General features: G+C 31.4%; 1 protein-coding gene across 1 annotated transcript in view; it reads right to left on the bottom strand.

The window, feature by feature from the left end:
- The window catches only part of LOC130664763 (alkaline phosphatase-like), a 56,658-nt gene extending 43,159 nt beyond the window's left edge, over window positions 1–13,499 (bottom strand). The window contains exons 1-2 of the mRNA XM_057464853.1: window positions 12,099–13,499; window positions 3,789–4,036 (exon numbers count right to left, since the gene is read on the bottom strand). Of these exons, the coding sequence (XP_057320836.1) occupies window positions 3,789–4,036; window positions 12,099–12,183 (333 nt within the window). The 5' untranslated portion in view covers window positions 12,184–13,499. The remainder of the gene's footprint in view (window positions 1–3,788; window positions 4,037–12,098) is intronic.
- Window positions 13,500–14,607: the final 1,108 nt, after the last annotated feature.

Below are 14,607 nucleotides of genomic sequence, written 5' to 3'. Positions count from 1 at the left end.
ATACAATTGTATTCCCAGTAATTCCCATGGATACTCACGAAAAAAATTTTAAAAACTCCGTGTAATTTTCCGTCCATTTAAAAGTCAAATATTTGAGTTTAATTTTTTTTTTTTTTTTTTCAAATATTCGCGCATATTTGGGGTGTAAAAATTTTTTTATCTTCAATTTTACTTACTCTGCTTTGTAAGACACGTTAATAGCCGAATTATGAACTGGGAGCCGTAGGATTTATTGCTGCCATAAATTTTTTTTTATACTTTCAAATTTAACCAGCGACAAATCAGAGCTTCGGTTTAGCATTTTTTTGATTTAAATTTAACTAATTTCGATTTCAGTGACACTCGAAGACCCGAATCATAGTGCGGTAATTTTTTCAAGCCATGATTTTATTTTTTTTTTAAATTAAAAATTTTTTTATTGATTTTAATTTTATAAAAAAAAAAATATCATAATAATGATAATGGTGATAATAATAGTGACCTAAATAATGATAACACCGGGAGCTGAGAACTAAACCACAACTCAAGTAAAGATAAAAAAAAAAGTTAAAACTGTAAAGTTAATTAATTATCGCGAAACAAAAAATAGTAAATTTCCTGAGCTCTACTTAAAAGTTTAAATGCTTGTCACGAGCATCGAACAATGCTTTAACATACACTCTCGGTGAACTAAAGTACGTATTTTACCGAGTGAAATAATTCAGGCATGCACAAGCTGGCCCGCGAGTGCGGTCAGCCATAGGTTTCGACCCGACAATTATTATTTAACTTTGAGGTGAAGAGGTCACTTGGAATGTATCCAACAATTTAACGCCCCGTTATGCCAGAAAAATATTATAAATTAATAAACATTCAATGGAATTCAATTAAATATTCAGTCTCATGGACTCACGGGTTTAAATTTTTAGAATTTGGCTCTTTGTTCAAGTCAACGTTTACTCAAGTCCGTCATAAAAAATTTCCTTAACTCAAATAATTTTTTTTTTCAACCGAGCTGCAGGAAAAATTCAACAAAAATTAATACCCTGCACTCTCTAAACATGAATTAGTGAAAATTTAATTAATTACGTTAGTGAAGCAGTATTCACTTCATAATCAGTGTATTTAAATAACAAATTAGTGAATTTTCACTAATAAATTTAGTACTATAATTTTCACTAGGAAATTAGTGATTTTCACTACTGAACTAGCGATATTTTCATAATTTCTACAAGTGAAACTGTTATTCACTTCTTAATTTATGAATTTCACAATTTCACTATTAACTTTAACTAGCAAATAATTAAATATTTTACTAGATATAAATATAATTAATAATTATGGTGCTAATTTTAAAAATTTTAATAAAAAACTTTCAAAATAAAAAAAAATAGAAGTACAGAACAATAATATATTTATATGAAGAGTACGTCAATCATAACATCACGGATTTTTTATTTCTTCATCAGTTATTGTTTGGTATCATTACGAATATACTTTTACACTCGCGAGATCACATGCGTAGGCCAGCGCAGTGGATAGCATCAAAGACTTTGAATCGGAAGGATGCAGGTTCGAGCCCAGCAGTCACCGGGATTTTTTCATCAATCAAAATCATGTATACTTCCTCTAAGTAATGCTTGCAATACATTAATCACATTTCGGATCTAATTACAAGTGTCTTATATTTTTTTTCGCAATATAATATTTTTTTTCACCGATGAAATCAGTGGATTCCCATATTCACTTTTCAATTTAGTGGATTCTCATATTCACTTATCAAATCAGTGAATTCCAATATTCACATATTCATTTAGTGAATATTCACTAATTCTGCGTGGTACGATTGTAGCATTGACAATTAGTGAATATTCACTTATCAAATTAGTGGATTCCAATATTCACATATTCATTTTGTGAATATTCACTAATTTTGCGTGGTACGATTGTAGCATTGACAATTAGTGAATATTCACTTATCAAATCAGTGAATTCCAATATTCACATATTCATTTAGTGAATATTCACTAATTCTGCGTGGTACGATTGTAGCCTTGACAATTAGTGAATATTCACTTATCAAATCAGTGAATTCCAATATTCACATATTCATTTAGTGAATATTCACTAATTCTGCGTGGTACGGTTGTAGCATTGACAATTAGTGAATATTCACTTATCAAATCAGTGAATTCCAATATTCACTTATCAAATCAGTGAATTCCAATATTCACATATTCATTTAGTGAATATTCACTAATTCTGCGTGATACGATTGTAGCATTGACAATTAGTGAATATCCACTTGAAATTAGTGAAAAATCACTAATTCATATTTAGAGAGCATATAAAATTGTCGGGGTAAGACAGACTTAGATAAGGATTAATATCCAACATTGACATGAAATTTATTGGCCTGACACCCGGATAATAATTAATTACAACTAAAGATTGACACCCAGGAAATTATGACTGATGAATGGGAATATTCGTATCCACGCGAGCTCCATAATGCTGCCGTCAATAATCCATCGCCCGCGGAAATCAGCCACCCGCGAATTTAAATGTAAAAAAATTTAACAGCGATACGACAGAACGGATCGACGTGGATGTAAACACATGTACAGTCAACAATCTGGCCTTGATGTTCCATAAATTCCCGCTTACGTCACTGTTAATAATTTGTCATTTTTATGATGAGTTGAATTATTGATATAGGAAATATGTCACTGACTATTTATGTTATCTGTCCATTATTAATTACAATATCGAATTTTATTTATTTCGTTTTTATTACCCAGGGATTTCGGTATTAAATATTTAAAGGAATTAACTTTTTTTTACAAACGCGAAATCAAATAAAATAAATTTTTTAAAACTCATCAGTCAAATTTGTTTATTTTAAAACTAACAGAATATTTGTTTTGTTTCCTCGAAATTTTTTCAACAAATATATTGTTTATAAAAAAAATTTATTCAAAATAATCGGGAGAGTAAACGAACTTTTTTGCCAGAATTAAATCCATTGACCCGAGTTCGGATAAAAAAAAGGGAATAATAAACAAACGTGGAAAAAAAGCTTTGAAGTTTGTTGAGTATCAGAGCACGGGATAAATTAAATAAATATATGGCGACAATTTGACTGAGGGAATTTCGGTAGCGAATTTAATAGAGCATTAGTTGTTGTAATTATAGTGAGTGATAATTATGTGTGGGAGAGATGTATTATTGAGTGAGGAGAAGAGAAGGATTAATATGTATATATGTATATATAGGTGGGTGATGTAACGACAAACAGTTTCCATATCGATGGATTTTATCTCGCGTGATGGGCAATCTGTAACGAACGTGCAAACACTCAATTCCCAAATGAAACTGGGAGATATCGCCCGGAGCTTGCTGAGAGCCGCAAGCTTTGGCAGCTTTACGTCGACGCTTTTAACGACTGGTTCGATAAATGCAATCACTTGGATCCACGTGATTTAAACAACTCGCTGTTGATTGCTAAATAAATAACCTCCAATTAAATTTTTTAGTCTTACTTTTTACCCGATTTGCAAAACCCCGAGTTCCTTTGACGGTTCGTAATTATTTAATTTCAAAAATTTTTATCGATATCTCAGCATAAAAAAAATTCGTAGTCCAGGTAAAAATTTCTCGTGAAAAATGGAAATGAAGGAGTAAATGTGACCAAAGTTAACAACTTCCTTTTGTTAGAAATTTAAATTTTCATGGCCGAAAGTTAAATAATAAAAATTCAAGACTACAATTATCGTAATTTCGGTTTAAAAAAAGTTATGAAAACTTACCTTGGCCAGCGAAACTGCGGGAAAAGTATCCCAAATGAGCTCAGCCTCTTCTCCAGTATTACCATGACGTTGTCCAGAGAGTATTCTGGCGGCAGTGAGGGTGCTCATCCCCATTCCGTCGCCGACAAAGAGAACGACGCCCTTAGCTTCACCCGTTGGCGGAGTGGTACCTGTGTTGGTAGTGGAAGCAGCCGCCCGCATCCTCGACTCGATGCTCCTCGTAGCTGCATCGTACCACACGTTTCTCTCTGAGAAAAGTCATACCAGGAAGTTACAGGGTGAATCATGATGCAAGGCATGCGTCATAAATCTTATACATATACTTCATATATATCCAGTCTACTAGCCGACTTCTCTAGTTCACTTTGCCCCACTATACATATGTACAAAGTATATACACCTAGTAGTTCCAAAAAGTTGATAGTTAACCAACTCACCCTTGAATCAATAGCAACTACATTAGATTCGAATTGTGATACGGAATTTTATAAAACTCGATATTAATCTTCATTATAGGTTATTAGTTAATATTTATTACATCGTCGAATTTATATAGGGGAGGGTGGGGCAGAGCGGCCCCCCTAGCCAATTATTACTTTTTGTGGCTTTCAACCATAAGATCACTTTACTTTTGTCCTATTTCGAACAAATTTATGGACATTTTGCCGAAATTCTGAAAAAAAAAAATTTTTTTTGTGGGGCAGAGCGGCCCCCCTCCAAAAAATGATAAAAAAATTTTTTTTATTCGTTTTTTTTTTTTTTAAATTGTTTTCATCATTAAGAATGTATTTTTTTCTCTTGACAACTATTTTTGGTTTTATATTACTCGAAAAAAATTTTTTAAGGTGTAATAAATCGTTCACTCTCGATTACCTTAATTACTAATTGTTATTTAATAAAAAAAAAAAAACGATTCTATAGTTTTACTTTAATTCAAAAATTTATCAACTAAAAAAAAAAATTTTATTTTTATAAATTTTTAGTGACCAAATTTGCCTCTTACATGGAGAAACGGCCGAAAAATATGAAAAAATAATTTTTTCGGAAGTTTCGGCTGGTCCATTTTGCCCCAGGTGTTATGCGTAGGGCTAGAAATGTGGAATTATAATAATTTTTTTTTTAATTTCACGATAAAAATATGAAAAAATCACTTTTTCGAAATTTTGGGCTTGTTCATTTTGCCCCAAATGTCATGCGAAGGGGTAAAAATGCGCAAACATATCGTATTTATAGTAATTAGTCGAAAAAAAAAAACAATTTTTTTTTATCAAAATTTCAGGGAGGCCGCTTTGCCCCACCCTCCCCTAAGACGAAATTAATAACTGGTTTTTTTTCATCCACCGGAAATTAATCATTTTTTATTGCACGACATATTTATCTACCGCCATTTTTTTTTAAATTAATTTAAGTAATGGAGATTAAATTTTATAATGCAATCGTTGGATAAATTAAACAAATGTATAAGTATAGGTTTAATTAAAATGATGTTTATCCAGTTAAATTTTGAATTCTGTGGTAGTGACCGGTATATTTATTCTACGGAATATATGAGATGTCTGAGAGATTTATGATACGTGCAAGCTAAATATAGTATTGTCATTTTAGCTTCGCAGAAGGAAATGTCGCGTGAGATTTTTAATTTTGAGATGAGACAGGTAAAATTTCACGCAAGATATACGAGAAATTACTTTCCGTTAAATAAATATGATGTTGAAAAAAACTTCATTTTATTAGTCTCTTCAGAAGGTGAAAAAAAAAACACTCGAGTCAACATTTGTAGTAAAAATTTTTTCTGTCGGATAATTATATCACTCTACAGTATTATACTGTGAAGATTTACAATTACGAGGACTGCGAAGAGTTTCAACACGAGTACTTGGTACTATGAGAGTCATTAAGATCTATTCCAATTAACGCCTATTGAGTTGAAAAGTAGAATAAAAAAATTTTTAGAATATTTCACACTTTTTTTTATTAATTACAATAAAATGCAACTCTATACCATAAATTGTCTCATTTACGACTGAAAATTGATTACAAACAAGAAAAAAACGCTCCTGACATTTAATTGGTTAATGCGCCTGCAGCGCCATTAGCGCGCGAAATTTGAATTCAATTAAAAAATTTTCTTTTCAAACGACTAGTTTCACTTTAAAAACAGCTCAAAATGAACTTCTGTACAACTTTATAAATAATATAGACAACAATAGTTTGCTGAAATTATTAAATAGTAAATTGAAGTTAATAAGCTGGTCAGGTTTGGAATTTATGAAAAGTCATTAATGAAGAACTGAATATGTTTAACGTTGATGTAAAATATTGTACAGCATTTGCTGTGAGATCAAACAATTATTTCCGTCAGTGCATCGCCAATTCGAGACTTTTAGAGTTCGAACAAGTCCGTAAACTAGTTGGACGCCAGTATTACGATCGTACATATAATATATTACTATCCACTTGAGTTCTTGTTCACGCTAATGGCCAAGTTTACTACATTATAACTCTCAAATCCATCACCGCATTTTGGGCTTATCTGTATAGATATATGTGTATAATACATTAAAACTAATTCCGTATTATCGGTAAAGTTTGTTATTTTTATTAACATCCAAACAACAACTAAGCGAAATAAAAAGCTGTGGCAGCGGTACTTAAATAAAAAATCGTGAATTAACTCAAGATTTATTTTTATTGCACACCTGCCTCTCTGGTAGTTATTGCACGCATTCACGCTAAGTGTTGGATTTACGAGCCTCTTGGTATGTACTCTATTCAGTTATATATCAGATGAGTATAACGTACATTAAACAACACTGCCTGCTTCCACTTTGTGCTAACTGGACCGGCAAGAAATACACTTTATCGTCCACAGCCAGTATTATATTGAAAGTACCGAGCGAGAGTGCCGGAGGCTAAGCAAGCACAGGCGCAAAAGCGGGGGATGAGATGAGATGAGATGACTCTAATTCCATCAAGGCAACTTTACAAACGACGTCAATCTCGATGCCCCAGTACTCACTTCTTTCCGAGTGCTAATTAATTTTTAATTAATTGTTTCATCTTCTAAGAAGAGACCAACTACGGAGGTTCTTTTTACTGTGACTGTTTTCTGATTTATTTATACTGATAGTAAACAAAGATAGACAAGCAATTAGTCGTATAAAAAGGACATGTGATTCAAGGAAATGCGGATTTTTTCTAGGCCGAGTTGGAATGAAAAATATTTCCTAATTAATTAGCGCGAATTAATGGACAGAGACAAATTTAATTTGGCTCCCAAGGCACCGGGAAGTGTACAGATTTAATATTTGATTAAAGTCCTTGGGTTGTTTCGCATGACAGCCGACTGGAGAATGAGCTCGCTCTAATCTGAGTGTCTTATATACTTCTCCCCACTCCTGATTAGAGAGGCGTGTTAACATGACGTTAACCAATCCCAGCGGCTTAGAGTCACGGAGTGGGGGCGAGAGTATTTATAAAGAAGACGGATCGCTTCGAGATTAGTCGTAATCCACTTCCAGCCTAGTAAACATTCCAGTGAGTACTTAAAGATGACTTAAGATGTTTTAAAACGCAACAATACTCTTATTGGCTACTGGGGTCACGTTTTCTTCATTTCTGAACTTTCTTTGAAATTTAGAAATAATATAATTAATATTCGAATAACAAGACTACGAATTTAAGCCGTGAAAGGATTTTTGAAAAATTATAAATTGACTGTCGATCAAATTTCGTAGACCTATCGATCACTTCGGCTGTCAATAACCGAAAAATATGAAAATTAATTCCCATAATTAAAATTGATGATCAAGGGAGTGATAAAAAATCTGATATTTTTTATTTCGATTCGGTTGAGGTCAAAATTTTATTTTTGATAATAATTAGAACATTTCGAGACGAGACTGATGTTTGTAAAACTTTAAAAAATTGTTAAAGAAGACGATTAATTTAATCGAGTTCGTTTGAGAGGAAAGATGAAAAATATTTTCAATAGAATGTATGACGTACTTTATCTTAAATGTATGTTAGTAGTAAAAAGCTTTGGTTTAAAAATGTAAGAGCATGAAAGAGTGGATGAGATAAAATACTTATAATGGGGGTAGATTTATATTGTGACTTTTTATTTAAACACGTAGGAGTTGATCTGTTATTAATGGTGATAAATTTAACATGACACACATCTCGGGGTGTTATTAAACTGGAAGTGGAATGTGTTGAGAACACTCAACTCGAGGCAGTCGATATCATCCAATCAATCGTGTAAACGGGGAGATTGTATCCCTTTGATTGTATTTGAGATTGATTGACAGCGCGGTTGATTGACAACCCGGTTTGTTAATTTGTCAACAGTATAATTTTAACTCTGTGCAAATCCGCGAAGAAATGGCTGCCGAGAGATGAGAGTGCCAGTGGCAGACGAGTGTGAATGATTGTAAACAATTTTACGGTGTGAGTAGAACGCCGGGAAATTGCAAAGCCCAAGTTTTGTGCAAAGTGTTAGCGAGGGATGTGAGTGGGGGCGGGGGAGATGAACTCGGAGTAGAATAGGAGAGTCGAGCTACGGTGGTTTCCCGGACGATTAAACGACGGCAGGCAATTCTGTAACCGACAGCGGCACTGCTCGATAGACTTCCCTTCACTGTTACATTTTGTAGTGCCTGTTCAATCCATCTATCCATTTACCTAACTATTTTTTCACTCGTATCAATTTTTCCTCACTTATCATTTTTTTTTTTTGCTCTTTTATTTACTGTACGTTGAGTTAATCTACCGCACAATAACAACTAATGCTTGATATTTTTTTAATGGGCTTGTAAATAACCATTAGGCTAATGGTTGTACTCATTGTCGTTCTTTATGAAGGTTAATTTCCTTTTTATTGTATTATTAAGATTTATAATCAACAAGGTTACTAAAAGTTTAATTGCCATGTGCTTAGTGTGCATGACTAATAGCTTTTGAGGAAGTTAAAAAAAAGCCAGTTAAACATTTAATGAAATGATTAATTGGTGAAAATTGTTATTAAAAATAATAATTGAATGTTGCGAGACTTAGATGCCGAGTTTGTACTTCATTTAGTTACAACACCCGAGTTTAAGTATTAGTTTTGAATACCCTGTTAATGAAATCTCTAGATAAACTTCAAATTCACGACTTACTGACAACAGCCTATAAAAATTAATAACTCTATTTTTTTTGTTAATATTCAATTAACGCACATTATCGCTGCACATTGACATTTAAAATTTTCGCGCTCAATAATTAACTAATTAATTAAAAATAATGGAGTTGCTGGCAATAGCAAACAATATAAAGTTTACGTTTGTTGGTCATTAAAAAAATAATAATATTTTAAATTAACCAACACACAGCAAATATACGATTATTGAATTAATTAATTCATTAAAATATTAACGATAGCTATTCAATATTATTAACTGCAACAAAATATAACTCAATACCGTAGAATTGCCTCATTTACAGCTGAGACTTTATTAAAAACAACGAAAAACGTTCCTGATGTTTCATTGGTTAATCTTATCCTGCCATTGGTCAGGAATTTTCCTACAGCGCCGCCAGCGCGCGTAATTTGAATTCCATTTAAAAATTTTACTTTAAAAAAATTACTGGCACTTCCAAAACAACTTAACAGTAAATTGTAGGGAAATATTGACATAAACATTTATTAAATTTCTTTTTAAAAATATTTTTATCAATTTTATCAGCAATGGGGTAGAAAAAATAAATTACGATGTCATAAATCATCAGAATATTGTATCTTAAAATCTGGGAAAGTCATCGAATTGTAATCTAATATTTTTTTTAGTCCAAACAGCTAAATCATCGACACTCGGAAGCAAATATATCGAGCTGTAAAGTGATATTTCATTGGTTAATCTTATCCTGCCATTGGTCAATAACTTGCCTACAGCGCCGCCAGCGCGCGTGATTTAAAATCCATTCGAAAAAATTACCGCCACTTTCAAAATACTTTTCACAGTAAAATATATAAAATAAACTCGTTCACATTTTGGAGTGTCTCGTAAATTAATAAATGTACTGTTATTAACGATAGCTATAAATTAAAAAAAAAAACTCAATATTGTCAATTGCCTCATTCACTCGACTCATAAAAACTCTCAAGCGGCTGTCTGTCTAATAAAAAAATATTTTATCTCAATTTAATACTCAACCAATAACTCCCTCAAGTAATTGAACCTATAAAATTAATCCATATATTTTTTTACATCACTCTCATAATTTCAATACTTTTTTTCATATCAGTTTCCTATAAAAAAAAATAAATATCCCCGCATAAATTATAACACTGAAAAAAAATTTTCTTTAAAAATGAATTTATTCATTTTCCCAACAAAGAACAACGAAAGCAATTGTTCGTAAAAAAAAAGTTTATGAATTATTGGAAAAAATTTTTATTCTATTCCACTGAGAATGACAATCCAATTAATGTAGTCATGAATGGTAAAAAATGACAGAGATAAAAATAATAAAAAAATTAATATAAAACTATAGTTCAAAGAAATATTATATTGACAATGTGCTTCCGACATTGTTGGTACGTGAATAGAAATTTATGCAGAGGCCAACAAAATGTAAAAGAAATTTATGTAAATCTGAAAAAATAAGACACTCCTGTATTCACAGAAAATATACATACATATATATATGCACCCTGCATTACCGTAACATGTGATAGCAGTATATATGACAAAATATATGACATTATTTTCATGGAGGTTGTCTACCTACGAGAGACGTGTGCGGGTATGAATTTGCGAAAGCCGCACAAATGTACGCAGCCTCACGTTTTAAATAACGGGGCTCAAACCATCACCCTTCAGTGGACATATTAAACTATAATGTAGATATTTATATGTATATATGTATGTATGTACATATGTATGAATTGATGTATGTATGAGTGGTTTACAAGGTGAACCGTGATGTGATTTTCACCCACAAATATTGACATTTAGCCTTCCGACATGTGTCGTCGTGATCCCAAGTAAAACAGAATCGTGTCTCGCTTGTTCAACATCAAACTTCCCAAATCGAATAAATGAAATTCATGAAATTTAGCTATTGCTTAACTCCTGACGCGGTTTACTCGGCTGTCAATAGACATCCGTGTGTGCAGGTATTTAATTTACCTATTGCTTAACTCCCGACGCGGATTTACTCGGCTGTCGACAGACATCTGTGTGTACAGATATTTTTTCAGGACACTTTTTTCACCCAATCGATTGCTTATGAATTATTTATTTAAATCGAGTCGGAGCGAGTTAACAAATTTGTTAATTAAATATTCCTGGTATTTGAGCTTCCTTCAGTTTTTTTTTATTGAATATTTAATTTCTTAAGTGAAGTTGCTGTCAGTTAATTTTAATTACTGGGAAATGTTTTTTTTTTTAACACATTTTTATTTTAAATTATTTTTAGATGATGAAGTTAGCAGACAATTAGTAATTTTCGGATTTTTTTTTTCAACAAATGCATTACAAAAAAACAAAAACTAAAAATGTGCACATGTAGAAAATTTAAAAAACTACAGGTGCAATTTTAAAAAAATTTTTTTTTTTTAAGTTTATCGTCTAAAAAAAAATCAAAAAATTATTAGACGTCTGCTAACTTCAGTATCATTATTTATGATCCAGAAGTTAGCAGACAATCAACAATTTTTGGATTTTTTTTTACCAAATCAATTGCAAAAAAAAAAAAAAAATGAAAAAATGCACATGTAGAAAATAAAAAAATCTACCAGTGCAATTTTTCAAAATATTTTTTTTTTTATAATTTATCATTGTTTTTAAATTCCAAAAATTATTTGACGTTTGTTAACTTCAGTATCATTCATTATTTTTAGAGTTAATAGAAAAAAAAAAAAAAAACATATTTTTTTTTTATTGTGACATTTCTCATAAAAAAATTTAATAGATCGTTAAGTAGATATATTTTTATCTAAAGAATTTGATGAATGAAAAAAATTTTAAACTCATTAACAAAAATATTTTTGACAGCTTAAAATCCTATGAAAAATTTTCATCTTAATTAAAAACCGACTTTTTTTTTTGTAACGCAAATACAAATTGAAAAAAAATACGCTTCGGAAAACAAATCAGTAAACCGTGCAGTGAATTTTTGTTTACCCGACCAAGTGTACACCGAAAAAAGTAGAGCGCGGTCGCGGTGCCAAAACATCCGCGGCAACAAAAACGCATAAAAAAAGGGCCTGCGGGTATCTGGACGATGTAAAGGGATGTAAAGGTGAGGGTGACATTTGTAATTTACCTTGGTCGCCGGCCAGCACGAGTACGATCGCGTGGACCGTCAGGAAGACCAGGGCGGGGCCGATATCTCTTCTTCGGTCTCGCATCTCCACTGAAACGGCTCTAATTCTACGTGACACGCTGCCACCTCATTCCTCTACACGTTTTATCACTCGCCTATTTTTTATGTATCCCAATAAATTTAATATGTCTATAAATATATATAAGTCTTCTCTCTAAAGTTATGAAATGTATTTTTGAAAATCCATTATCTCGAAATTTGAAATTTATTCCACAAACTCCGTTAACTCGTAACCGAAATAACTTTTCCTTGGATGAAATCAACCCCTTTGTATTTAAATTCGGGCTTAATAAATTTTATAGTTTCGCAGCAACTCAACAAACGTTCAGTGACATTTTACACAAGTTCTCTGAGTAACTGAACCAAGAATCCTTCAAGTTTTCCACCTTCTATGCTCTTTTGTATTCCACGATAAAAGTTGACGTAACTCTTCAGTCCCACTTTCCACAGCTCAAGATTTATATGCGCGAATCCGAAAAATCTTATTCTCTTCTCTACTCTAGTCTACCAATATACATCCGCATTCACAAATTATATATTTTTCAACTCATATATATATTTATTTTTATATTCACATTGTTTCATATTTTATTTACATTACTTTTATTTTTATTTTACTTTCATACTTTTCATATTTCACTTTTCGCTTCCTTATTTTATTTTCACTTACTTTACATTCTTTTCAATTTATCACTTTTTCAAAAACATAATATTATATATTTATATATATATTCAATTTTATACTCGATAATAATTTAAATCATTAATTTTCCCCCACTTTTCATACAAAAAAATAAATTACTTCCACAACTTTGGTATTCATCTTGAGAAAACTAAAACTTTTATTTCCTGTCTTTTATTTTTCATCCGTCACATCAAGAGTTTTCATTGACCTGAATCGACATTTTAATTTCTCTATTATTTTAAATATTAAAGAAAATTTTTTTTACATTTTAATTACAAAAAAAAATTCCCAATAAAAAAAAAATTCATCAATTAAAAAAAAAAAAAAAATATCGAAATCACCGTTTTCGCTCAATTAATAAAAAATATATGTACTGAAAAGTACAAACATTTAATCTGTTATAAATTTCACTATTTACAAATAAATATATGTCACTATTTATCACTAATCACGTGGATTAAAAATTAATCACAATCACTAATTTCGAAAATTTTCTCACCTCGCTCGAAAAAAAAAAAAAATTAATTAATTTATAATTGATAATATAAAAATAATTATTCGGGTAAAATTTATGAGTAATGAGTAATAAATGTACAAAATTCGGGAAGAAAAAGGTAGTGAGTTAAAGAGAAGCCCGCGGTAGACTAGTTTGGTGCAAGTACCGACTCCGGCTGAAGAGCTGACTCGAGAGCCAGATGTCCCTGAGCGATACGAGACGATATCAACGACGGGGAGTGAGCGTGCGCAAAGAAAACCGCGAGTTCGCGAGTGTAGTATTTTGCACGTGCACATTTACGTCTTGGTTTTAGTTTTGGTTTTGGTTTTGGTCTTTTAAGAGGGTTTCCTTCCACTTGCGCTTCCGTTTATTACTTTTATTTTGACTTTATAAATATGTTTCATTTAATTTTGACACTCCATTCATTTTACTAATTTAAACTACTTCCTACGGCTTTACGCTGACGATTTTCATCCCGAGCTCGGGACAAGAGAATGAGAAATTAATATGAGAGATATATTAACGCTCTTTGGAAATTTTTCGAGGAAATTGTCATATTTAGAAAAAAAATATTGTTATTTGTTTTACTTCAGCGGAAAATTCTGGTGAAAGTTCAAATTTTTTTTGTTATTTTTGGATTAAAAAAATAAAATTATTTTTTATCATCTCTAGATAAAAAAATAATTATAATTAAAATATATAACACTGCATAGTAAATATGACTGATAAAATCTCCATAAATGCATATAATAAATTTTTTTTTTAATTTTTTATTAAAATAAAAAAAAATTAGGGGCGTGCAAATTATTCGGAAGTCGGATTGAAAATATATATAGAGCTCGAAGAATTTTTTAATGCCATCTATTTTAGTTCTCAAGACCGGAAGTACGTTTGAGTAAAAAATAATTATGAGCGTTCCGGTGGTAAAAAATAAAAAAACATCTTGTCGATATTTGAAATAAATACAGCTCTGAGTATTATAAAAATACAGAGCCCAGTTCGAGTATCAAAGTAACTATTTATCCGGAATGTAATATTATATAAATAATAGCCTTGTTATATATTGCATTAAACATTAAACAGAATATCTAACACATAATAGATCGCATGCATTTAGTCGGCAGAACAGAGGTATCGGACGTAACGCGGACGGAGTTGTGTGATACTCCATAAATTCATGAAGCGTAGGGTAGCAATGGTAATATGAAAATGAATGGTCAACCAACGTTCCATAGAATAGGGACTGGAATAGGTATAGAAATAGGACG

Source organism: Microplitis mediator, chromosome 3 (assembly GCF_029852145.1).
Source record: "Microplitis mediator isolate UGA2020A chromosome 3, iyMicMedi2.1, whole genome shotgun sequence".
Lineage (NCBI taxonomy): Eukaryota > Metazoa > Arthropoda > Insecta > Hymenoptera > Braconidae > Microplitis > Microplitis mediator.
Note: the sequence above shows the minus strand (reverse complement) of the source record. Positions and strands in the feature narration are given on the sequence as shown.